Source organism: Schistocerca piceifrons, chromosome 7 (genome assembly GCF_021461385.2).
Source record: "Schistocerca piceifrons isolate TAMUIC-IGC-003096 chromosome 7, iqSchPice1.1, whole genome shotgun sequence".
NCBI classification, from domain to species: domain Eukaryota; kingdom Metazoa; phylum Arthropoda; class Insecta; order Orthoptera; family Acrididae; genus Schistocerca; species Schistocerca piceifrons.
In genome coordinates, this window is record NC_060144.1 from 448,591,181 (window position 1) to 448,619,087 (window position 27,907).

General features: G+C 38.0%; 1 protein-coding gene across 1 annotated transcript in view; it reads left to right on the forward strand.

The window, feature by feature from the left end:
* Positions 1 to 9,226, forward strand: part of LOC124805343 — a 96,958-nt gene extending 87,732 nt beyond the window's left edge. Inside the window, exons 14-15 of the mRNA XM_047265862.1 lie at positions 6,453 to 6,837; positions 8,713 to 9,226. Of these exons, the coding sequence (XP_047121818.1) occupies positions 6,453 to 6,837; positions 8,713 to 9,164 (837 nt within the window). The 3' untranslated portion in view covers positions 9,165 to 9,226. The remainder of the gene's footprint in view (positions 1 to 6,452; positions 6,838 to 8,712) is intronic.
* Positions 9,227 to 27,907: the final 18,681 nt, after the last annotated feature.

A 27,907-nucleotide genomic window follows, 5' to 3' on the forward strand; every position in this document is an offset into this window, starting at 1 on the left:
AGCATTGATTCAACCACATTGCCAAGAGTCTTCGTAGAGAGTGTGTATGGTGAAGAACAATATGAGAAGTTCTTGGTGGACATGAAAAGCCCACACTTCAACAACTTCCCGTCTATAGCAGTATAATTTGTACAACATGTTGCGACATTTTACGGAGTCATTTTGTTTAGGTGTAGGAGATGTAATTTTATCCATAGTAGCTTTGTCATGTTGGTAACAAGAACAATTTGGCCATACATATCTTATGGGATAAGTGACTGTCTTCACCTGGAGAAGTAAAATATCATTGTTGCAGCTTGTGAATGAAATTTTAAGAGGGATTTTGTTTCCAGTGTTTAGGTGAAATTGCCTAGTCTAACTATACCACTACTTAGAGGCAGTGTAGCTAAGTGAGTCAAAGGCTTCTGTCCAGTCACTCGTCAACCAGTCGGGCGTTGCAGAAGAAGACAGCAAAGGAAAATCTGAAGAATTACATTTAAGAAAAGGATTATACAAAAATAATATCATTTGACTCTTGCACAGGTTCTGCATGGAGGACATAGAAATAGGCATTCATGGGATACAGAAGGAGCTGAAAGAGTTGGAAACAAGTAAGTTGCCATGTCCAAATGGAATTCCAGTTCAGTTTTACAGAACCTATTCTGCAGCACATACTCTTAGCTTGCATTTATTGCAAACCTCTTGCCCTAAGCCACAAGCAATGGGAAAAATGTGACAGTTAAAATCTGCATACAAGAAAGGTAAAAAGAATGGTCCTGCATAATTACAGACCAATATTGTTAACATTGCTTCGCTGTGGAATTCTTTAACATGTTCTGAATTAGGGTATAATAAATATCCTTGTGACAAAAAAGCTTCTTTGTACAAATCAGCACAGATTTAAAAAGCATTGCTTATGTGAAACTTGGCTTTGCTCTTTTCTCACAATATCCTATAAACTGTCAATGGAGGGCAACAGGCAGATTCCATATATCTAAATTTCCGGAAAGTGTTGGACAGGAGGCATCACGTAGGTCCGAGCATATGGTTTAGGTTCCCAGATCTGTGACTTTTTAAGTAGTAGAACCCAAATACATTGTCCTTGGTGGCGAGTGTTCATCATTGACAAGGATGTCGTCAGAAATGCCTCCGGGAAGTGTGATAGGACTGCTCTTTTCTCTATATACATAAATGATTTAATGGACAAAGTGAGCTGCAGTTTATGGCTGTTGGTGATGACGCTGTACTGTATGGGGAGGTTTGATTGTTGAGTAATGACTTAGGCAAAATTTCTAGTTGGTGTGATGAATGTGGGAACTCACTCTAAATGTAGAAAATGTATTTTCATGTGGATGAGTAGGAAAAACATTAGTAGCGTACTGCTTGATAAAATCACATCGATTAATGAACACATCAGCTTGGTAGAACTTAAAATTTTGGGGAATTCTCCCCCCTTCTATCATGAAGGTAACTGGACAATTAATTACTGATACATGTAAAGAGATGGTCAAAAATTCAAAATTGCGATTTATACATGACTATCATTTACAGAGTATTATTGAAATGTAGAGAGCAGACAAGGTAACTGATGTGACTTGGCAAGACAGCCAAGCCACTAGGAGGTAGCCGAAAGGCACGCGTTTAAGCTCACGCAGGCTGGCGTGAGGTCTGGAACAGTTAAAGGAGTTGAGTCTAGTAAAAAAGGTACATAGCTGCTGGAATACTTAACTTTAATCCATAATTGGTGAACATCGGCCTGACGGTACATGCATCACAAGATTAATAGCAAATGATAATGGCGCCTTGCTAGGTCGTAGCAAATGACATAGCTGAAGGCTATGCTAACTATCGTCTCGGCAAATGAGAACATAATTTGTCAGTGAACCATCGCTAGCAAAGTCGGCTGTACAACTGGGGCGAGTGCGAGGAAGTCTCTCTACACCTGCCGTGTGGCGGCGCTCGGTCTGCAATCACTGACAGTGGCGACACGCAGGTCCGACGTATACTAACGGACCACGGCCGATTTAAAGGCTACCACTTAGCAAGTGTGGTGTCTAGCAGTGACACCACAGTAATACTCAGAGATACTCAAAACTATCAGAACCTATTGTCACAAAATGGCTGAGTCAAGGCTGCAGTATGGAACCCATCTTGTTCAATTTATAAATGGAAAAACAGAAAAACAGTTGTGAAGAAATGGGAAGCATTCTTAACGATGTACAGGTATTTTTGCTAAGTTTTGCTGATGATCGGCATAGAAAGCACAAGATGAATGCGATCTTCATTTCGTAATACAATTTTTATATCAGGGATGTGACAAATGGGGAATACAGATGAGTATAACAAAAACTGAGTATTTTGGTAGTGAATAGTGGCTGTTGTTGTTGTTGTGGTCTTCAGTCCTGAGACTGGTTTGATGCAGCTCTTCTTGCTACTCTATCCCATGCAAGCCTCTTCATCTCCCAGTATTTACTGCAACCTACATCCTTCTGAGTCTGCTTAGTGTATTCATCTCTTGGTCGCCCTCTACGATTTTTACCCTCCACGCTGCCCTCCAATGCTAAATTTGTGATCCCTTGATGCCTCAAAACATGTCCTACCAACTGGTCCCTTCTTCTTGTCAAGTTGTGCCACAAACTCCTCCCCAATCCTATTCAATACCTCCTCATTAGTTATGTGATCTACCCATTTAATCTTCAGCATTCTATTCTCTTCTTGTCCAAACTATTTATCGTCCACATTTCACTTCCATACATGGCTACACTCCATACAAATACTTTCAGAAACGACTTCCTGACATTTAAATCTATACTCGATGTTAACAAATTTCTCTTCTTCAGAAACGCTTTCCTTGCCATTGCCAGTCTACATCTTATATCCTCTCTACTTCGACCATCATCAGTTATTGTGCTCCCCAAATAGCAAAACTCCTTTACTACTTTAAGTGTGTCATTTCCTAATCTAATTCCCTGAGCATCACCCGACTTGATTTGACTGCATTCCATTATCCTCGTATTGCTTTTGTTGATGTTCATCTTATATCCTCCTTTCAAGACACTGTCCATTCCGTTCCGCTGCTCTTGCAAGTCCTTCGCTGTCTCTGACGGAATTACAATGTCATCGGCGAACGTCACAGTTTTTATTTCTTCTCCATGGATTTTAATACCTACTCCAATTTTTCTTTTGTTTCCTTTACTGCTTGCTCAATATACAGATTGAATAACATCGGGGACAGGCTACAACCCTGTCTCACTCCCTTCCCAACCGCTGCTTCCCTTTCATGCCCCTCGACTCTTATAACTGCCATCTGGTTTCTGTACAAATTGTAATTAGCCTTTCGCTCCCTGTATTTTACCCCTGCCACCTTTAGAATTTGAAAGAGAGTATTCCAGTCAACATTGTCAAAAGCTTTCTCTAAGTCTACAAATGCTAGAAACATAGGTTTGCCTTTCCTTAATCTATTTTCTAAGATAAGTCGTGGGGTCAGTATTGCCTCACGTGTTACAACATTTCTACGGAACCCAAACTGATCTTCCCCGAGGTTGGCTTCAACCAGTTTTTCTATTCGTCTGTAAAGAATTCACGTTAGTATTTTGCAGCTGTGACTTATTAAACTGATAGTTTGGTAATTTTCACATCTGTCAACACATGCTTTCTTTGGGATTGGAATTATTATATTCTTCTTGAAGTCTGAGGGTATTTCTCCTGTCTCATACATCTTGCTCACCAGATGGTAGAGTTTTGTCAGGACTGGCTCTCCCACTGCCGTCAGTAGTTCCAATGGAATATTGTCTACTCCGGGGGCCTTGTTTCGACTCAGGTCTTTCAGTGCTCTGTCAAACTCTTCATGCAGTATTGTATCCCCCATTTCATCTTCATCTACACCCTCTTCCATTTCCATAATATTGTCCTCAAGTACATCGCCCTTGTATAGACCCTCTATATACTCCTTCCACCTTTCTGCTTTCCCTTCTTCGCTTAGAACTGGGTTTCCATCTGAGCTCGCTCTTGATATTCATACAAGTGGTTCTCCTTTCTCCAAAGGTCTCTTTAATTTTCCTGTAGGCAGTATCTATCTTGCCCCTAGTGAGATAAGCCTCTGCATCCTTACATTTGTCCTCTAGCCATCCCCGCTTAGCCATTTTGCATTTCCTGTCGATCTCATTTTTGAGACGTTTGTATTCCTTTTTGCCTGCTTCATTTACTGTGTTTTTATATTTTCTCCTTTCATCAATTAAATTCAATATTTCTTCTGTTACCCAAGGATTTCTACTCGCCCTCGTCTTTTTACCTACTTGATCCTCTGCTGCCTTCACTACCATATTTGAAGTTAACATCAATGATGGAGCAGTTATGAGACAGGTTGAAAAATTCAGTGGTAGATATTGATGAAGTGGATGGGTTGGTATGGAAGTAAAATACAGAATACAACAAGGCAGAAATGCAATAGGGTGTACAGAATTTTTTTTGGTGGGACTAGAATATTTAATAATAAGAGTGAGTAGGCTGATGGTTGAATCCTCTGTTATGGATCAGAACTAGGGATTTCAAATGCTGACCCCAAAACAAGACTAATAGCTGTGTAAACTGATTATTTACAGTGCGCCAGAATATCAAGAAATGGGGGAGGGAGAGACTAATGATGAAGTAAGAACTATTATGAGAACAAATGAAACAATGATAGATACAATTGAAAGAAAATCATTAAAGTGATATGGGCATTTTCTAGAGATTGCTGGATCATTCATGGACAAACAAAATTATCTCATTGGAAACCATCTGGCAAATCATCGGGTATGCAGAGGGGTGCCCTGAATAGGGAGGATTGCAGATAAGAGGAAGACTGCAAAATGTTGTTATTAATTGATCTGTGCGTTATTTAATCCTTTAGTAGTAGTAGTAGTATTAGTTATTGTTGTTGTTGTCTCAATTTCAGATACTTTGCCCCCAGCATCCGGAAATGGCTTTGTTACATGCTTTAAGTGCAAGATTTTAAGAGGTTCCAAAAATTTAAAACATATTAAAATTGTGAGACTGAGGTGGTATTGGCTGTTTTGGAGTGTTGTACAGGAACCACATTACATGTTATTACTGTGCAATTGTAAAATAAAATTGTTTTCGTCTACATATGTACTCCACAAGCCACCATCCGGTGAGGCAGAGCGTACTTCCAATCCAAATCTTCATACTTTTGCTCATTTGCATTCAGTATATCGATGTCATGCAGCTACACACACACACACACACACACACACACACACACACACACACACAGTTTCACCTCTGTACTTTGTGCCTGGAATTATGGCATTACGATATATGTTAGGGATGTAACTGTGTATGTGTTAGAAGTAAAGTTAGAAATAAAAGGAAAATCAAAAAATTAAGTGTATTTCATGGAGAAAAAAATGTTTCATTGGGAGGTGAAAGAACTTTGTTTTATATTAATTATTTTATTTCATCATATAGCAATAACAGTTTCTTTGCACCTCCCCCACCACCTAAGCAATTAAGATTTTGAACAGACATATCACAGGTTAATTCAGTGAAGAAAGAAATTCAGCCTTAGCTAATTTCAAGCAATAACATGCATTTTTTAGTACCATCCAAACAGATTTCAGTTCCGACATACCTTACCACACTAACAGAGAGAGAAGATCAACTGAAAATGCGGCTGTTTAAAGTCGTGCATTGATAAGACCAACCACTACTCACGCTTTTCTGTTTTACGCGAGCAACTACTAAAATGAGAATCACTTTGCCAGACAGGAATTGGAAGTGAACTATCTGTTGTGGCAGTTTGGCAACAAACAGCGAACAGTGTGGGCATGATGTCAAGAGCTCCAAATTGGGGAGAAAACCAGCTCCAATGAATGGTGCCAATTATAAAGTAATTTTAATTGGACTATAGTAATTGATCATTGTCAAATTCTTTTCATTTCTTACTAATGGTCATCAAGGCTTCACTTTAAATATCTAATAGTTCAGTTTTATGTGTAAATTTTCATCAGTGTGAACTTTGCCATGTTGACTCATTTGTCGGGATAACACAGGCAGGGGCAGGTCAGTTTAAGCTACCCACACCTATCAGGTGGTTCTACTTAAGTGTTTTGTGTATGCAGGAGAGATCTGGCTACCCCCAAATGTGAGCTCTTGGTTGGGGCAGTATGATAATGTAGGTTGCAGCCCATCACTCTGGCTGTCCATGTTTTAGCTACTAGCTTGGAGGTGTTGTTTGTCCACATGCATTCAAGCTGGAACAGTCCTGCTTGACTGAAATAGATAAGTTGCTTTGGCAGTATAAAAGCCAAAAGAGGCCCTAGTTCACATTCTTTTAGAGAGTGTAATAATAGCGTATATGCAAAGCCAACAATTTTTGTTTTAGAGACAGAAGAGATCTCTCAAAGAAAGGTAATCACAGGTCATATTTTCAACTTGTGTGTTTGCTTCAGGATCTTCTTCAATTGTTACAGGCATCAGAGGCAGCAGCAGCTGAAGAAGCATCATCTATTGCAGAGGATGCAGAAAATCAAGAAAGTACAAGTAATTTAGACGAGCAGCCAGTGAAAGAGCCTGACCAAGTAGATGGTGAAGAAAACAAAAAAATGGAGGAAGAAATCTCAGCTGAAAAAACTGAATGCACAGACGAAGCAAAGACAACTTCTGAAAATGAGCAGCCTGATGAGAAAGAAACAATTAAAGCAGAAGTAAAAGATGAAGCCAGTGAAAATGACCTGGCAGAAGATGTAAAGAAGTTGAATGTTAAGGAGGAACCCATGGAAAGTACAGAGGCAGAGGCAGAACAGACAGAGGAGACAGCAGAACCCAAGGTGAAGACAGAAAATGATGATACTGAAGGTAATATCAATCTCCATTTAATTATGACTATGCTTTGTTGCTATGAGGCAATCTCTTGCAGATTCTGTATATTGGCATAATGGATGGTTTGTATCCCAAGTATGATCTTGTAAGAAATGCTTGTCATTAATAGTTTAAGGAGATTTTGCAGGACATAAAGAAAAATTTCTGAACTAACCAACCAAACTATAGTGTGTGTAATGTGACAGTAGGATGAGATTCTTTACACCTCTCCTGATCTAATTTTTTATTTGGGGAGTATCATATTTTTAGAAGACATGTTCATAGAAGAGAATGAAGATAATTATTAATCTGTGTTCATTTCCAATAGCAACAAATCTTTCACATGGTTATGCTTAATGTAGTGATGTAATTCAAACATGAGATCAGAGTAACAGTATGATTGACAGTTAATTGTTTACATGACATTCATTGTAACGACCACCAATCGATTCTTGGTCACGCCTGGCCGTTCATTGTTGTTATATCGCTTTGCTATCTTGGGTGCCAGTTGCATCCCACCTAAGCAACAACAACATCTTCAAGGATTTTTATGAATAGCTCAATTGAGCATGCCATTCACATGTACACTCACCACACTTTACAAGCAGCAAATAATAACATAGCATCAACTAGTATTTTCTGTGACCTGTCTAAAGCATTTGACTGTGAATCACGATATTCTCCTATACAATATAGCTTTTATGGAATTGGTGTAGCCAACCAATGGATGATGTCATGTACTTATTAAATTCAACCAGCGTAAGCAAGGGAGAGTCTTCGGACTGGGGAGAAATAACTTTTGAGGGGTTACACAAGGCTTAGTCTTAGATCCACCATTATTTCTCAATATATTTGAACAACCTTTCGCCTAACATAAAGGAAGCAGAATGTTCTTTGTGTGGATGACATAAGGATTGTAATCAGTTCAAAGTCATGTACAGCTACAGGAGAAATCGTGAATAATGTTTTTTTCTGCAAATGGCCTCCATTTCAGAAAGACATGACATATTCATTTCTCATATCCAGAGGTATCACACCAGTGAAAAATGTTTCACATGGTGAGGAAATGTAACAAACCTAGGGTGAAAATTTAAAATTTTGTTAATTTTCATTCAACACTATTGTATGGGACAACTCATACTGAAGAAAGAAATTGTTCATTCCTCAAAAATATTATGTAAGAATAAAATGTGGTGCCCACTCACAATCATCTTGAAGACATCTGTTTGAATTATGCATTTGGATTACTTCTTCACAGTATATTTAATCCCTCATGAAGTTTGTCGTACATTATCCATTGCAGTTAAGATGTAACAATGATGCACATTATTACAATACAAGAAGAAAAAAATGTTAATCTATTTTAAGGTTATCTTCAGCACAAAAAGCAATGCACATTGCTGCCACCAAAATTTTGGACCACTTACCCAATAAAATAAAATGTGACAGATAGAAAAGTAAAATTGGAAAACAAACCGGAAATGTATTTCCTTGTTTATATTGTAGAGCCTTGCCAATACTTGACAGGTCTTCTCTGACCTGTTCTGTGTATATTGTAAATGGTCATTTATTTAGGAAAATTTAAGGCTTCACTTGGATTAGCAGGTAATAAAAAATCTGCAGTGTAAGTCAATATATTGCAGTGGGGTGTCTGAAAAAACTGTTGCATGAATTTTTGGTTCCAAAGTCTTTTTATATCCTGGAGATTTGTTGCAGTAATTGTTAATGTCAAACTAAACCAGACCTGATGTTCCTACGTAATTTGTTACTATTGCTGTTGTCTGTGTCATTGTTTAGTGCCTTGAATCTTGTGGCACTATACACAATATTTATATCAAAAGCACATTTACAATCCCAGGAAATTGCTTTCAGGTATGAATGAAGATATGGGTCCTCAGACACCACCTCCATTACTTTTACCATCTGTTGTGGATACTACTCTGGCTGCAGTTGCCTGTACCATAGACGGTAATGTTCAGTTTGAGGATGCTCCGACTCAGCCACCAGCCTTGTCAACAGGTCGCATAAAAATAAATATTGGAAAAATGCCTGCACCTGCTATTGTACCAGCAGTGGCCGAAAGTGATGGAGATACTTCAGCAGAAGAACCACATTCCCCACTACCCACAAGGCCACTGTCAACTGATATTACTGCACAGGCAGAATCAGTTACAGTGCCTGTTATGACCTGTGAAACTTTCCAACCACCACCACCTGGTGTTGAACCTGTTTCTCTTAAACCTCGTTTGGTTGGACTGAAGATGACTGAGCTGCCTCCTGTTACACGTGGAACAGAACTGTCAGGCCTGTGCAGCATTATGTAAAGTGTATAGTCCTTCCTTGTGTAAAGTTTTGTACAGCACAAAAATAAATTGTGTACATTATATTTTGAAGTTATTTTACTGAAATCTCTGGCACCTTTTTCACCCTGTGTTCCAGTCCTTGGCTCCCACTTTGTGGAAGTAATGGGTATGTTTTGCTAGTTGCCTTATAAATTCGATACACTGAGCTAGTGTTCCATAAGTGCATTTACTGAGTGGAGAGCAAAACTGTAATATATTCATAAATGATATAGTTTCAATAAACTTATTAAAATAATCTGGGGCGGATAGAGGTGACCATAATGTGAAAATATGAATTTATATTAAAACATGTTTAAATTTGTCAATTTGCTAACATTTTGCAGTATGAACTGTCTAACGAATTCAAGGCTTTACACTAATAGTAATCCGTTTATATCAGTGATATAATTACATAAATATTAAAATTTTGTGGTTAGCAATTTTGTCTTTCTTCCAGATCAGTATGGAAAATACTTGGATGGTTGCCATGAGTGTCAGTTTCATGTAATCAGTTTTATCTGGTCAAAATAAAGTCTTTGTTGTAAAATAACCCTGGTTCTTCATTTTTTACATCCTGATGAGACCTTGTTTCCACCTTTCCATTCCCACAATGGAAGCTGAGACCTATGTCAATATGGCAGTAAAGTGAGGGTAGGTGTTAAATTTGAAGGCAGTCGCATGACTCTTCTTATTCACTGTGATGTAATTTCCATACAGAACTGGATCTGTAGGCCACCTCCAATATGAAGTAAATTTATTGGGGGAAAAAGCAGGCAATATGATACTTACCGTATTCAGCAACGAACAATTCATGTTCCCAAGTTGCCACTCATGTATGCTTTTTTTCTGTAAAACAACTTGATTTCTGATGCAGTGTCTGTAATGGATTGTCATCTCATATCAAACATGTATCAAATGTTAGTCCTTGTACAAAAATCCTGAAACTGGTCAGAAAAAGGTCATTGCAGTGGACTGACAAAGTGCCAGCAACTGAAATATTACAGCAATCTTTTCATATCACACTCAGATTTGCTTTTCATGCAAACAGAAAATTGCTCCACCTTGGAAGATCACTGCAAAATTGTCGTATATAAAGATAGCCTTTCAATTCTGATATGTGAATTGCACACCGCACGAAAGCTCCTGGGCAAGAAAAAATACATATCTCACACACACACACAAATTAGTAATGAATATCTACTGTATCTTAAAGCCATTGATGTTATACGGAACGACAAGGGAACAGGACCTTCTCAAGGCAAAGTCATATGAAAGGAGCTTGTGACATTACAGAATGTATATGGTAGAAGACAATTCCCCAAAACTTGAACAATACTTTAATTATTCTACTTAACAAGAAATGGCACACAGCAAAGATGTAGGTCTACCAGCCTCCTGTCCAAAAATTCACTACAATTACCATTAACCACACAGAAAAAACCATAGGCAAAGAAGCAATGTGGCTTTCAGATTTGAATATAGCACAATGGAGTATCAGTGAGTTGTGAATAAATAATAGAATTGAGCAAAGAGTATTTCATCTAGAATAGATTTTGAGATAGTGATTTTCCAAGCAAATCTGTAAACACTGCACTGATTCAACCCATATTAATATAATGAAGACTATAAACTTCACTAGTACAGCTTCCATTACTCCCTTCTTTATGGAAAGTCCAGAACAAAGACAGGCAAGGGAATTCAATATCACCAAAACTATTTTCAGCTGTCTTAGAGAAAGCTTTTTGATCCTTAAACTGGGGCAATGATGCTTTTCTTCAATGGAATATATCTGAAACACCTATGTTTTGTTCTTGACATTATACTGGGGTCAAGAGGGATATTTGATACTAGTCTTCTGCTTTGACCAGTGACATAATGTTAATGGCTGCTTTGATGTCACCTTGTGGTGTGCATTTTCACAGTTTGGTCATTAATTGGTGTAGAGGAAGAAAAAAAAAAAATCTGTGACCACATTATGTAGTTCCTATGATGTTTATGACATTTGTCACATGTTTCTTACATCATTGGTCAAAGTCAATGACCACTGTCAAATATTCCTAAAAGTTAGCCTGAAAATCTATTACAGTGAAACTAAAATAAGATATGAAGAAGAAAGTACTGATTAACAGTGATGTCACTAAGCCAACTGATGGTTTGCATTAAGGATATATGAAGACAGTGACTGGACAAACAGTAAAAAGAAGAGTAAATATGGCCCGGAAAGATATATTTACAATTAACTGTACCAACTGAATATTCACTTTAGAAAACTAACAGCTGACGAGACACAATTGTTGGCCAGGAGGAAAAAATTGTAGTACACACATATAAGACTCCTCCCAATTTACATTGGTCAAGGAGCCTGAAGATGATGTAGGCCTAACGGAACACCGAAACTGGTTGTGTAAATAAATTAAATGCACAAGAGATGGGTGCAAGTGTTTTCATTTCATTCTGGGAGCTTAAAGGTGGAAGATAAACAAGCAAGACAGACATTACTGGCAAAACATGGAAGAGTTCATAAAGAGCGGAAAGCTAAGTGTATTATACGTGGTAGACTGGTGGATTGGGGGGGGGGGGGGGGGGGGGGCAGGGGAAGGAACATCATATAGACAGCTCAGAAAAAGTGTATAGACGAGGAAGTGAAGAAAGGAATAGTTGTTTAAGAGAAATGCTGAGACTGAAGAAATTAACATAAATTAAGATCAAGTGTTTGCGAACACCAAGGGCATGTTTTAATGCTAGTTCCCACTTGCATAGTTTGTATGCCCGTTCATCCTAATTGATAACTTGATGGTAGTCATACCAATGTAAAAGGCCAAACAGTGTTTACGTAACAGCTAGTATATGCATTGTCACAGGTGGCTCTCCCTTTGATAGTATATGCTTTGCCAGTTACCGGGCTGGTATAATCTTACAATGTGGACAGTCACAAATGTAGAAGCATGGGGTCAGACCAGGAGCATAACATGGAGTTGGGGATGCAGTGGGAGGGTGTGGTTTTAGGAAGTCATAACACTGTACAAGTTGCTGATTAGTGTTTTGAAGAATGGCCAGTTAGAAGAATATCGGGCCTACAAAACTGGCTATTTATATCATTATTTGAAGTGTTAAGGCACATGTGTAACATATTAAAAAAGGCCAGCTTCAAGATTTACTTTTCATATTTACTTTAGTTCTTTGATGGATTATACATTTAAAAATAAAGCTGCAAGGTGAGTTACTGAGCAATTTCTTCCCCTTGGGCTTTCAAAATTTCTTGCTCACTCCACAAACGTGACATATTTGCAGCAGAATTACAGCAAACTGTGAAACCTAATGAGTACATGCACAAAAGTACATTAACACAATCATATACTTGCTCAGCCACTTGCGACACCAGCTGTTACATTTGTTAATAGTTCTTTCAAAATAAATTATGGAAATTGACATAGCACCTGTCAAGGGACAGGTAGCAAGATGTCTGTACATTTTTCTCATACAAATAAGCCCAGTTTTTGAGCAATAGTTTGCTCATGCATCAAGAAAATCATGGCCTGAGCTATACTTGGGTGCTGTCTTTTCAACACAGTGTTATGGCCTGAGCTATGCTCAGGCTTGGTCACCAAAGTTTTAATACATTCAACCATGATCGTACTGAGTGACAAGAGGTGTACTCTTGTTTTGTGGAGGTATCAGCAATACCAGAACTGGGCTTGATGGCTCGGTAAATCTGCTTGTGAACTAGTCTGGGGTAGGATAATTACATCCTGTGAAGGTCATGGTGAGAATGGCTGTGTATAGATGTAAAGAGTCTGCAACTCAGCAAATACATTTGCCTCAAATGCCAGGAGTGTACAGGAGAGAACATTTGATGTGAAACTGACAAAATGTAAGTACTGTTCCTTGTTAGTAAGTGTGTAGCAGACCCTTGGTGAGGATGAAATCATCAAGGAAACTGGCATGGAATATGGAATACGACCATGCAAAATTTAATTGGAAGACTGTATTTAGAGATACCAAAATTTTTAGCAGGTCAGTCTTACAATGAGTCCATACAGCCAAGTTGTCAGCAATGCATCTAAACCAAATCAGGTTGGACACCTATGAACCCCAGGAGTGCCCCCTTCAAGCAGTGCATCAAAAGGCTGGCACAGTATAAAGTTGATTAAGGTGATCACGAAGGGCATCATAGGTTTGGAATCAGGTGGTGCTGCTTAAAGTAATGTTCAGCAGCCAGTCAAGACCATGTCCATGGGAAATGTTGGTATAGTCATCAACGGTTACAAGCAAGGGGTGTGGTGGGAGCGGAATGGGCACAGATTTCAGACAATCTAGAAAATGGTTGGTGTCTTTAATAAAGAAGGTGAGTCTTTGTACTATAGGTTGCAGGTGTTGATCAAATAAGGCACATATACATTCAGTAGATGCTCTGAAGCCAACAGCTATGGGACAGCGAGGTTGATTGGTTTTGAGGCTCTTAAGAATCAGATAAAAGGTGGGTGTGCGCATGGTTTGGGTGGAGTAAGAAGTCAATGGATTGAGGTGTTAGCCCATGTGAGGGGCCTGAGGTTTTAAGGAGGGACTGAAGACAAATTTGCATCTCAATGATGTGATTATGACAGCAGATGCTTTACACAGAAGTGTCCTTGGTTCTCGCCACCCACCTGACCTTAATTTACATTTATTTCTTTGCTCCTTTCTGGTTTTCTACACATTTTACTTTCAGACCTGGTTTTTTTTACTTTATGACCTGTCAATTTTCCTGGGTACCCCCCTGCCCCACATGCCAAATACATGTAATACATTCATTAACTCTTGCACGATGTTTTGTCAGTAATGTCTGTCTTGTTTATTACCTATCTTCCACCTCTAGGTTCTCATTTTTCAAATTTCATCCATTACAGTCCCAACGATCAGTATTTTCTACTCATCCCATCCAGTATCCCCTGACCTGGGTTTCTGAGTGACTTTTCTGCAATTCTCCCCATTTTATAAATCTCATCAGTCTTTTTCCTTCATCTTCCTTCCTTCCCCTTCTTTTGTCCCCAGAAGGAGAAGCCACTAGCTCTGAAAGTTTACACATTTCCTTAACATTTGTGGGTGTTTTCACCTGCTGCCATTTGGTAAGTAGATTTATCACATCTAAATCAGAAGTTTTGGGATGCGTCTCTTGTGGGAAGAGAGAATAGTAATTTAGCTCTTTAATGCAGATGTTAAATTCATTCACTTTCAGACAAATAAATGTAGTAATTTAACATTATTTACTTCACATGTAATTTTGTGCCACTTGCATTCAGAAGTTTTGAAAGGCATTTCTTGCAGAGAGAGAAAATGGGGTACCAGTTAAAAAGGATATTTTATCTCTTTCATGCAGATGCTAAATTCATTCACCTTCAGTCCCTCTCTTATACTACAATATTATATCAGCAACGTTTTAACTGGCTTACATCCTCACACAAATATGCAGCTGCACAAGATGGAACATTCCAACTTGAAATTCCTGTGAAAATAATGATATTATCTGCGTAATGTAGTGTTGCATCATCATGACTAAGAAAATATATCATGATAGGAGATACTATCTCACTCATCCTTATTCAGTCAAAGGAATTTCCTTGCTAACTTACATTACAGAAAGTTTTGGTGACAGGCAATCTAGATGCTACAACTAGAGTAATAGCAAATGCTGAAAGTTGCACACATTGAAAACTTTCTTAGCTTTGCCTTAACGGTGCTCCACACTGACAACTAACAAACTTATAAATAGGGAGATGTACAAAATATTTGTGTTATACACGTAGTTGGTTCAAAGACCTCAAGGAAGTCAGTCACCATAAAGTCGTGTAGGAAAGCTTTTAGGTTTTTGAAATATCTTTTAGGATTTAATATAACAGCTAAATACAGTTCAGCTGAAGCTGACTAATTGCAGAAAGGAGACTGTATACAATGTGTAAAACACAATGGTAGAAGAGGATAAAGAACTCACCTACCTTGGAATCAATATTACACTATACAATGGTTCAGGTGAAAAAGAGATTTCTTCAATGCAAGAGCCCTAAAAGTACCAATTATTGATACGGAACTGACGAATAGGTTCCCAAAACTGAATTTCTGCAGCCACTGTATTGCACTAAAACTTGGACCCTGTCAAATCAATTACAACAAACCCAAATTCTGATAAGGGGGTGCTGTGAAAAAAGTTAAGAATTTAGTAGCAAGTAAGGACAAAATGAAAAGGTAAATGATAGAACATGGAAGGCCAGAAGTCTATCAAACTTTTATCTGGATGGTGAGTTAGATGACTGAAACAGCATCCAAATACAAAGGTATAGTACTAGGTAAAAATTTTTGAAGTGCACAGAGACTATATCATGCAAAACAGATGATTGTTGTAGTTCCCTATCTGTAGATGTAAAAAATTCACTTTACCTTTGACACAAATAAACCTTTTTGCAGTTTCAGCAGGTAATCAAAACAAGTTGATAAAATTATCACCAGCCTCAGGTCCGGAGGGGTGCATTATCCTACCTATTCTGTAGATGTCTATAGGCAAATGATACTTATGAAACTGCTACTTATGACACACTTCAACATTTACTTCAAAGCTGTCTAAAGCTTTGCACAAAATAGTTCCATTTTTCAAACATACAATCAGAAACATCAAACAGTGATCCTCCGCACAATATGTTACACCCCAAAGCTAAATAACTATTTATCAGAAATGCTATTTGAATTAACCCCTTTTTACCAAGTTGGGTCATTCCATGCCAAGTGGTCTAAACCTTCCCACCATCATGTCTCCAATTTTCTTCAAATTTTATCTGTAGCACTAGTCAAGTGCTAAATTAAGTTTCTCAAGATTTCAAGCCTCTAGCTGCAATACTTGCTGATCTACACCCCCTTGTCTGAAGGGTAGTAAGTTCGCATGCGCGCGACATCAGACAAAATGCCATTTTTGGGGTCTCATAAAATTGAAACCAATTCATAAGAATGGTTAGTAAGATGAGACCCTGTACAGTTTTTTGTGCTGATTCAAACGAAATTAATTATAAGATTACTGATGCAAAATCCGGTCAAACAAGTCGACTCAAAGTGTACCCCTAATTCTGTCGTGACTTAATGCGACAAATTTTGACCAATATTCAGACTGCAATAATTTCCTTGCAGATAAAGATATGGACTTGAACTTTTTACCAAGTCTTATCTTTGTGCTGGACATAATACAGCTGGATTTCCAACTACCCAGGCTTTATAGTCGCCTTGCAAAATCTCTTCAAATTTGGCAGTGTCAGCGCAAATGGCTTTATTTACCAAAGTTCAAAGCCCATTACTACAAAATAGTCAGCCTGGATTTAATTGTGAATAGTATCATCTGAAAGAGAAACTCTTGCTCTACAAGATGGATATATTTTTCTTTTGCAACGCTTCCATTAAGTGCTTATTTACTCAGGTCAAAGTATCTTATATTTTGTGTGCGCAGTGCCCTGCGTTGGTCCATGATGGCTGAGCCATTACTGGTTATCACAATAAAACCAGCATCCCCATCGCCATAGGGGCCACGCCCGATAGCCATGCAGTAACAGCCACGGGTGGGTATCTTTACTGCAGGTTCCCAAGCCTGATTACAGGGTGTCTTTACCACAGGATCCCAAGCCTGATTGTGGGTTTCTTTATGCAGGTTCCCAAGCCTGTCTTCCTCAGTTACTTCATCATTCTGGAAGCATCGTTGATTTGCAAGAGAATGCTTTCAGGAAAACTGTATTGCCGACCAGATGATGTCACTGATGGAGCTGGAATAACACCAATGATAAGTTGTTCTGGAATCCAGCAAGTATCACGTCTTAAGGGCCAATAAAATGAACTTGCAGGACCATGAGGATGCATAAAGCTTATGAAAGCATCTTTCTGTTCGACTGAGATTTCAACGATGTTTCCAATCCACCATTTCTTTTCATAAATGCAAGCAACATACTGCCCAGGCTGAAGATCCATGACTTGAACTACTACTTCAGCAGCACTAATTTTGGCCAAAAAAGATGTCGCATCATTAGAAACTCTACTGACCTTAATTGTCGTCATATCAATGGGCAAAAAATGGTGGTTTTCTCTTGTGCCAGCTAGTGTGTGCCCTTGCAGGAATCTTTCTTCTTGAGAAGCTTTTTCTTCTTCAACTTCCTCTTTGCTGATGAAAAAGAATTTGATTCCATTGATATTATCATTGCAGAAGTTGAAAAGATCTTTGGGTGTTAGAATCTGGTTTTCATATGGACGTTGCAAACTTGCTCTTGCTGCCAACCGTTTTGTTGTGCCTCCAATGCCATCACAAGGCGACTTTCCATGGCTTGTTCCAAAGAAATTCCATTCTGCTGTTATTTCAAAATCTTCTTTGTGATAGCATAAGTTGAGAAAATTCTTGAAATTCTTATATTGTGCAGCTGAACCATCACTGAAGTAGTGGATGTGGCTTATTTTGGAAAATTGCATCTTCAGGTAATTGATTACTTTTCCAATGTAAACATGGACAGTAATCGTATCGTGTCGAAGGCAGTCACTAATAACACAAAGATTCACACATTGCACCTCTTCGTTTTCACAGTAGTAGACTACAAATGGATGAACTGTTGCTTGACTGTTTTCCCAGTGAAAGCCTTGCACTGCATCTTGAACAATAAATGAATAGTTTTCAGCAAAATCCATTAGTATTATGAATTCGCCTTCTTTCAAATCAGTTTTGAGAGCTTTCAGGTGCTGGCTTTGATGCTTGGCAATGTAGTGATGACAAGACAGGTTCCAAATTTTTGCTGCAATATCTTCAACATACTCTTCTGTTGAAAGCTGCTTTGTTTCTAAAGTATCCCTGTCGGTATGAATCCATTGTTTGTACTCAATCAGTTCTTCAGGGTCATTATCTTCAAAATATGTTGCAATAACTGCTTCTACACCTTCTGGACCAGGGCAGTTTTCACAACGATGAAGCATACAATCCTTGTTTTCCAAGCTGCAAACAGCTTTGCTAAGAATTTCCTTGTAGTCTTCATTGATTGATGCACCAGTGAGCATAAGCTTGACATTTTGGTGTATTGTACAGACACAAACTGAGTGCATTCCAGCAGAGCCAACTGTAACACACCATTTTGGTCTAAGCTCGCAAAACTTTGAGAAGCCAATTTCTGGTCCATTTTGCTTCTGATAAGACACGTACATTTCCTTCAAATTGCAAAGCAACAACCGCTTTTGCTTGTACACCTTTGTTCCTGAAATTCTCACAGGCACACAGTCTTTCTTCCCTGGACAAAGTCTGCTGAATTCGTCATCTTGAAAAAAGTCATGTACTTTCTGGACAACTTCATCTGAAAGCTTCCTTCCTTGCCGATTTGCTGGAAAAGCTAGAACACCTTGCTCATTCTTCAGTTTTCTCGCTTGCTTTACCATTCTTTCTGATACATTAAATGCTGTTGTCGTATCTTTAATTGTCCAGCTTCTTGGAACCAAGGTCAATATTTGAACTTTTGTCCTACGATTTGACACTTTACATTTTTCTTTCAACTCTTCTATAAGATTATCAAGATCTGCACAATTATTGCATGGGCGACTTTTACTTGAACTTGGCTGTTCATCGTAATTGATTCCTACAGCAGCAGCAATTTGATTCCCAATTAAACTTTGTGCATCCAAGATCTTTCTTTTTGCATAGCTTTGCTTATCTCTTTTACTTAGTTGTCTTCTTTTCAATGGTGAAGCACCAATAAATGATAAACTTTTGTTGATGGCTGGTTCAGTTTCATCCGTTGTGAAATCTTGTTCAGATTGGGTTGATAGTGATGATGAATCTTCTAGCTTTTGGTTCAGTGCCGACATGCAGCGAGGGCAAAGCTTCTGACCAGGTTTTATATCAATCACTTCTTTTTTCTTTAACAGGCAAAGTTTGGCAGCTGTTTCATTATCAAGCAGTCTAAGTCCAGCTTTTACATTGTGATTCCTCTTCTTGAATGGATTGCAACATTTCTTTTGCATCGCTTGATATTCATGTAGGAAGAGGGCTTCATGGTGGAAGCAAATGATGGAATTTTCGTCAAGTTTGGCTTCTGAACGCGAAACAAGCAATTTCTGGTCACATTCTGTGAAATCACTAAACGCTTTGAATCCAGTCTTCTTAGCATAGAAGATAACATGGCACTTTGATGCAGCAGCATCTTTTCCAATTGAACAGGGGGCCAACGATTCTTCTTCTTCATTAACTTCTGACATCTCTCACTGGCCAATCACTGAATAAAACACGAATGAAATATCCAATTATATCAGTAATTCTAAGCGACTATTAAGATTCAAATTCCTAGAAATGAAGAAAAATTAGTGCATCGCGCATACAAAATATAACAACTTTGATGTGAGTTAATGAGTACTTAATGGTCGCGTTGCAAAAAAAAACAAATGTCAGTCTTGTAGAGCAAGAGTTTCTCTTTTAGGTGATACTATTCACAAGCAGATTCAGGCCAACTATTTTTTAGTAATTGGCTTGAAACTTTGGTAAATTTTACCGTTTGTGCTGACACTGCCTAATTTGAAGAGATACTGCAGGGCGACCATATGGCCTGGATCATTGCAAATCCGGCTGCATTATGTCTAGCACAAGCATGAAGCTTGGCCAAAAGTTCAAGTCCATATCTTCAACTGCAAGGAAATCATTGCAGTCTTAATATTGGTCAAAATTTGTCGCGTTGTGTCACGACAAATTTTGAAGTATACTTTGAGTCGAGTTATTTGACCGGGGTTTGCATGAGTAATGTTATACATAATTTCGTTGGAATCAGCAAAAAAAACTGTACAGGGTCGCATCTTACTAACCATTCTTATGAATTAGTTTCGATTTTATTAGACTCCAAATATGACATTTTTTTTATGTTGCATGCACACGGACTAAGTACACTTCAGACAAGGGGGTCTAGATCAGCAGCTATTGCAGCTAGAGGCCTGAAATCTTGGGAAACTTACTTCAACACTTGACTAAAGCTACAGTTAAAATTTGACGAAAATTGGAGACCATGATGGTGGGAACTTTTTTCAGTTTTAGACCACTTGGTGTGGAATGACCCAGTTTCAAAACAATTTCAAAAGTAAATGGGATGAAATACATACTGAAATACTGCACCAATCTTCTATGTAAATAGTGTTCCTGCCTTGTATAGTTACAAGAAGATACCACAACATCTAGCACTTCATTTCCTCTACGAGGAGAATGCTATTTTAATACCTCAATAGGCAGTTTAAATCCATTTGAAAGTGTGATAACGTGAGGATGTGCAAAACTTTCTTGAGAAATGATAAGCACATTGTCACCTAACTTAATGCATACCTCAGGCTACACTACAGATGTCTATAACTCCAACACAGATTTGAGGGAAGGGGCAGAAAAGGAGTGGAGAGGAATCACAATTACATTCTAGCCTAGGGTTTTGCGCAGTACATAACACGACTGATTTTTCGAATTAGTGAGCATAAATCCTGCACTTCCATTATAAAACATTCGGCCCCCCCATACACATTTTTGTTAAACACTACATTCCAGAACTAACGTCAAAATACTGAATATCCATCATCTCTCTAAAAAACATCTTGAGGCGCTTAAGGTTGGGTAAATGTTGTAATGTAACCTCATTGCGTGTGTGGGGTGGTTTATGTACTAAATCTTCATCACAATAACTTACTCTAATTTACAATTCTTGAAAACATAGCTTTTATGGCAAAATGAGCGTTAAATATGGTGCGAACGCAGATATTAAGCTATCATACGAATCACCTAGTGCAAGACCATTCATTTGCAGACTTATTCACTAATGGCCACCTTCCAACCTAACGTTGACCTTTGGCTATCATGGTTGTCATCAGAACCACGACCTTTTTTTTTTGTGGGGGGGGGGGGGACGACGACTTACATGTGAGAGGGGCATTACTGCCTTAATACTTGTTTTGCGAACTCCAGCCTACTTGCTACAAAGTGGATCAGCAAAAATATATTTCTTACCACATGCGCACTAATTTATATACGTTTTGCAAAACTTTCGAGATCCATAACATTAGCCCAACATGACTAACAAAAATATATTACAACCACTCCTTTCTAAAAGAAGGTTACATATACAGATCATTTATGGTGTGAAGAGCAAACGCCAAATATTAATGAGACAAAGATTTATGCAATAACCTCGAATATATGACGCTTAATATAATAAAAAGAATTTCTCAACACTAACCAAGCCAACGCCGAATACCGCCATATTGATTAGTTGATTTTTTAGAGCAGTGTCGTGGTCTTACCAAGAATCGAAAACTATCGATTGTTGCAGTAATCTGACTATTTTCAAAATAGCATCAGCATTCCGACAGTCTAAACTTGTCACATGCTATAACCATGACACTCAAGGAACAAGAATAGTCCTTGAACCCAAATGAATATATTCAACAAAAGGTAAGTTGAACACTCAGCCTAGACGAAACGGGATGGGACGGAACAGTACGTCAAGACCTTATACAATGTATTTCAAATGGAGGCATTCATACAATCAATCAATGGAACGGAATAGAAGGTCAGATTTAAGGTTTCTTGAGAAGAAACTTTTGACGTTGACAGTGATGCGGGAAGATTACTGTCACACCTTTTGAATTTGAAAATTGGAGTACCAGTTATTTTACTCTGAAATATCAATCAGCCAAAGGTATGCAATGACACATGATTAGTAGTTAAAAAATTGATGAACAATATAACTGGAGCTTCATGAAGGTGAAGCTTCATTAAGGTGAAGATGTACTACTTCCACGAATACCTCTCATTCTAACTGACATGGTGTTCAAATTCAAACAACTTCAAATTCCAATATACAATTCGATCGCTATGACTACCAATAAAGCACATGGGCAATCGCAGCAAGTGTGCGATTTTATTTTAAATTTGATTTGATTTACTTTCATTCCAATTGATCCGTAGTGAGTAGCTCCTCCAGGATGTAGAACATGTCAGAAAAACAACAATACATGACAAATATTTACAACTCAAATAAATAAGCTAGTGTATCATTCCATAGGTACCAAGTGGAATGATCGTCATTTTTAAATGAACATTATATGAAATACTAATGCACTGAATTTAAAATAAAGAAGTTTTTTATTTGTTTATAAGATAATAAATGTGTAATACAACTACTATAATACTTATTTACAATGAACACATTACTGCACTGAAATGGTGCAGAAGTTAGATTGTACTTAAACACACACACACACACACACACACACACACACACACACACACACACACACTTATTTACAATGTACACGTTACTGCACTGATATTGTGCAGAAGTTAATCAGTTGCTTCTACTGAGAAATTCATCAATGGAATAGAAGGAGTTGGCCACCAATAAACCCTTTAGGCTTCTTTTAAACTGAATTTCATTGGTTGTTAAGCTTTTTATGGATGCTCACAAGTTATTGAAAATATGTGTTCCTGAATAATGCACATCTTTTTGTACAAGACTAAGTGACTTTAAATCCTTGTGAAGATTATTCTTATTTCTAGTATTGATTCCATGAACTGAGCTGCTGGTTTGAAAAAGTGATATATTTTTAATGACAAATTTCATTAAATAATAAATATATTGGGAAGCAGTAGTTAGCATCCCTAGTTCCCTAAACAAACTTCTGCAGGTTGTTCTTGAGTTCACACCACATATAACTCTTACTGCACGTTTTTGTGCTAGGAAAACTTCAGCTTGGCTTGATGAATTACCCCAAAAAATAATCCTGTATGATATTATGGAATGAAAGTAAGCATGGTATGCTAGCTTTTTCATTTTAATATCCCCTATGTCTGACACAATTCGAATTGCAAATAGAGATTTGTTAAGACGCTTCAGCAGTTCTGTGGTGTGCTTTTCCCACTTGAATTTATTATCAAGCTGTAATCCCAAGAATTTAACACTGTCCACTTCTTCTATCTTCTTGTCATCGTATGTTAGGCATATACTCGTGAGACAGCCATTACAAGATCTGAACTGCATGTAGTGTGTTTTTTCAGAGTTTAGTGACTAAGAATTTGGTAGGAACCAGTGATTAATGTCCTGAAATATTTTAGTAGCTGATCTTTCTAAGACTACACTTAGTTTGCTATTTATTGCAATGTTTGTATCATCAGCAAACAAAATGAACTTGGCATCTGGCAATGTTACTGATGAAAGGTCATTGATATACACAAGAAAAAGTAAGGGCCCTAAAATGGAACCTTTTGGGACTCCACATGTAATTAGTTCCCAGTTGGATGATGCCTGACAGCTTGATACATGTCTCTTTCCTAATAACACCCTTTGTTTCCTGCCAGAGATATAAGATTTGAACCATTTTGCAGCATTTCCTGTTACACTATAATATTCTAATTTACTTAAAAGGATATTGTGATTTACACAGTTAAATGCCTTTGACAGATCAGAAGATATACCAGTTGCCTGCAATTTTTTATCTAATGAATGAAGCGCATTTTCACTGTAAGTGTAGATAGCCTCCTCAATATCAGAACCCTTTAGAAATCCGAACTGTGACTTTTACTGTATGTTTTTGAGATAAGATGGTTATAAAGCCGATTGTACATTACTTCTTCTAAAATTTTTGAGAATGCTGGCAAAAGTGAAATTGGACAGAAATTTTATGATATTTCTTTATCTCCCTTCTTAAACAGTGGCTTAACTTCAGCATATTTTAACGATTCAGGAAATATTCCACTGATAAACGACTGGTTACACAGATAGCTTAATATGTTACTTAACTCAGAATCACATTCTTTAATTAGCTTTGTTGATATTTCATCATACCCACTAGATGTTTTTGATTTTAAAGATTTTATGATGGACATTATTTCTGCTTGGGTAGTGAGGGTCAAATTCATATTATGGAAGTTACTTGAAATGTCTGGTCTGAGGTATTCCATAGCAGCATCTACAGAAGCTGACAACTCCATCTTTCCAGTAACAGTTACAAAATGTTTGTTAAATAGTTCTGCAACATTATACACATCTGTCACCAATGTATCATTTACTTTTACTGCTATTTGTCCCTCTTCATATCTGGTTCTACCGGTCTCCTCCTTCACTATATCCCATATTGTCTTAATTTTTTTATCTGACATGATTATCTTTTCCTTGTAATATATTTGCTTTGATGTGTGTATTACACTCTTTAATATTTTGCAGTATTTCTTGTAATGTGCTGTAGCATCAACATCAGAATTGTTTCAGATTGACAGATACAGTTTTCTTTTTGTTTTACAAGATACTCCTATTCTTTGAGTAATCCATGGCTTCTTTGTAGACATTTCTCTAACCTTGGTAAGTTTTTGGGGAAAATGGTGTTCGAATAAGGTAAGCACTTTATTAGCAAAAGTGTTATATTTTTCATTCATGCCATGGGCACTGTAAACAACAGTCCAGTGAATGTCTCTGAGGAGTGTCCTAAAATAATCAATTTTTGGCTTATTGATTACCCTCTTGAGCTCAGATTTAACAGATTTTATATCCTGTTCAGTATTAACATTTAACAGAAGGAACTGCATGTCATGATCTGAGAGGCCATTCACTATTGGTTTTGTAATATACTTTTGTTCATTGGACTTTTCTATAAATATATTATCAATAGCTGTTTGTGAGCAATTGGCTACCCTAGTGGGGAACTTCACAGTGGAATTAAGTTGAATGATAGTGTTACTAACTCAGATAAGTTCTTATTGGGAGAGTCTTGAAGGAAATCTGCATTGAAATCACCAGCAACCACTATTTCTTTGTTTTTGGTTGTTAAATGGGCCATTACAGCTTCAAGGTGGTTTACAAACAGATTAAAGTTACCTGCATGTGCTCGATATACACTTAATATTATGAAGGATTTTTTGTGAAATTCTGCTTCTGTTGCACATGCTTCCATGTGCTGTTCACGGCAAAATTTATGAATGTCTATGTTCTTAAATTTATGACAGTTCCTGATGAATGTGGCAACTCGTCCTTTCTCCATTTCTGTTCTACAAAAGTGAGATGCTAACCTAAACCCTGTAACACTTAAAAGTTCTACACCAGTGGTCAGATGATGCTCAGAGAGGCAGATTATGTCAACTGGATTTGAAGACTCTAATTCATCTACACAGATAATTCATTCATTAATTTTATTTCTCAGTCCTCGAATATTTTGATGCAATAAAGATAGCAGACATTTCACATTGACTGAGTTAAAATTGGGTAGAGTTAAAATATCTACTGACTGTTTAAAATTCTTAACCAATGGCTGTTTATACTGATGTAATAAGTTAGAATTATGTTTTTTGGTTTCTTTCTCAAACTGAAGGTTTGTCTCAGTCCTAACCTCCCTTAAAATTTGGTTTCTTTCTATCCTCACTACCCTAAAAAAGGGTCTTTCCTGAACCCTATAACCACTGGTATTGCATCACTCATGACAGTGCCTCCCCCCTTTAACTTTCCTGCTATTTTACCAGCTAGTTTACCCTTCAAAACCCTAGAAAAATATTGCTTTTCTCATGGGAAATAATATGTTGCATGCTATAGAGTCAGTAAACCATCTGATCTTTGTGTTTATGCTGAAAATGAACAAACAAAAAATGTAATCATCCACTAGCTACACAACAAAAAATGATTTCCTGTGAAAACATCTTTCATCTCCCTTATCTTTCATTCCCTATAGCCACAGCAACACCAGGCAGGATATTGAATTGAACTGTGTGTTTTCTTGGTGAATCTATGTTTGCTACAACATTTTTATTTACCTTCCCATTCATGTCATACCAGACTATGCCACAGCAAGTGTGGCCAAGTTGAACTGGTTTGTAACAAAGTAACACTGCATTGACTGAAATGATGTAAAGGAGAGTGTAGACTTACTGAGGTTCTTGCTACTACAGAACAATCAGTACTGTAGAAACATTTTTATTTCAATATAATGACAACATTTTGCTTTAATCATTGAGTGTATATGTTGTGATGAAGTGGAAATACAAAATTTATTTGTGTCTTTACAGATTTAAAGCTACTCTTGACCCTCATTAAAATCCTTAGTAAACACAACAGTGTTCATATTGGTGCAGTCATTAAGTAATGACTGTCCTGCATAGTAGTACATTGTTTGGTTTCAAAATTAAGTGCCATACCTCCAGAGGAACCTGTGACCTACCAGAATCTTGAGTAAGTCTATAAATAAAAACAGATCAGTACTTCTTCTTCCCCACTTCATTCTTGCTGTTTCTGGCTTCACAGTTGTCTCCTGCTTTTCCTGAGTTGCCCCGATCCCTTCTTCCTCTCAGTGTGTAATTAAATGCTGCTTTGGAAGTCTGATATAACCATTCTTTGTAAGTGATCAGTCCAATTCTGTCTGTTATTTAATACTAGCCATTTTCACCATGTTTTCGTTTGCATATGTGTCTGACACTTATGTACTACAGATAGAATGTAGAATGTTCAATAACACAGCCTGTACCTGAAAAAGTGCACATTTTATTATAACAAAGTCGGTACAACAGATTACTTTTGCACTGGTTGATGCCATTAGCCCAACTGTCTGTCAAAGATTACGGGCACATGGTCTCCATCGACCACCAGCAATATTATTTATTGTCATGGGGTTCCCACAGAGCCTTCCCTCCCACCACCTGGCAGTGAGGGAAGATATGTGGAATGCAGAAGGCGATGAGACAACATAGAGGCAGTGAGGTAATCAGGGCACCATATGGACATGGCGAGCATGATGTCACCTCCAGCAGGATTGGTGCGGGGAGGCAGCATACACTGTACATCATGCAGGTGATAGTCACAGAAACTTGTCACTGCATGGTGAGGGGGGGGGGGGGGGCAAAGTGTGACTGCATGGTGGTGTCAGAAGTTAGAGGGATGGTGGAGAGGTAACTGAGGTCAGGTGGCAATGACTAGTGTGCATGATCTGAAGAGGGTAGGCACAGAGTCATGATGGTGAAGAGACCATCGGCAGAGAAGCAAATGAGAGCAATGGTATCATTGTACGGTTCCTTAAAGGTTCTCTTGAGGTAATGGGCTATAGAGCTACCTACGGTCTGGTAGCCTGAATGCTGCCCCTTGACGAGGATGACATTGTCGATCAACTTGATGTTAAGGTATTCAGGAAGGGAGCTGCTATCATTGAGACAATACAAAAGCTAGGTGACTGTCCCCAGGAGGAAGTGAGTCGTCTGATGAAGTAGTAGAGAGCACTTGAAAGGGGCCATCATCTGATAAAGCTTCTTGCAGAGTCCACGCCAACTTAAGCCGATTGATAGACACTTTTGTAGGTTCCCCTTGTAAAAGTATGTCAAAGATATGTTCATTCCGTCGAAGTATCTTATGGAGACATGAATATGTGGGTTTCAAGGCTGGTTGGATTGTATCTTTGTGTAACATTACAAACCCATAATCTTTTAGAGCCTTATGAAGGAATACTTTAGGTGAATCATGAAGATGGATGGCATGCGGAGGTGGGTGATGTTATGTGTTACTCATGGAACCAAGTCAGGCCAGTTGGGAGGTGTAGTTGACAGTTGTTGGAAGACAAAGTCAGCAGGCAGGGAGAACACTCCACTGCACAAAATTTCAGTGAACGAAGCTCCATGGTTGTGTTTGTGGGCTGTACACAGTCTTGGCAGAGACACAGTAGTGCCTCTGTCCAGAGTCTTCCACAGCACATGAGAGCAATAT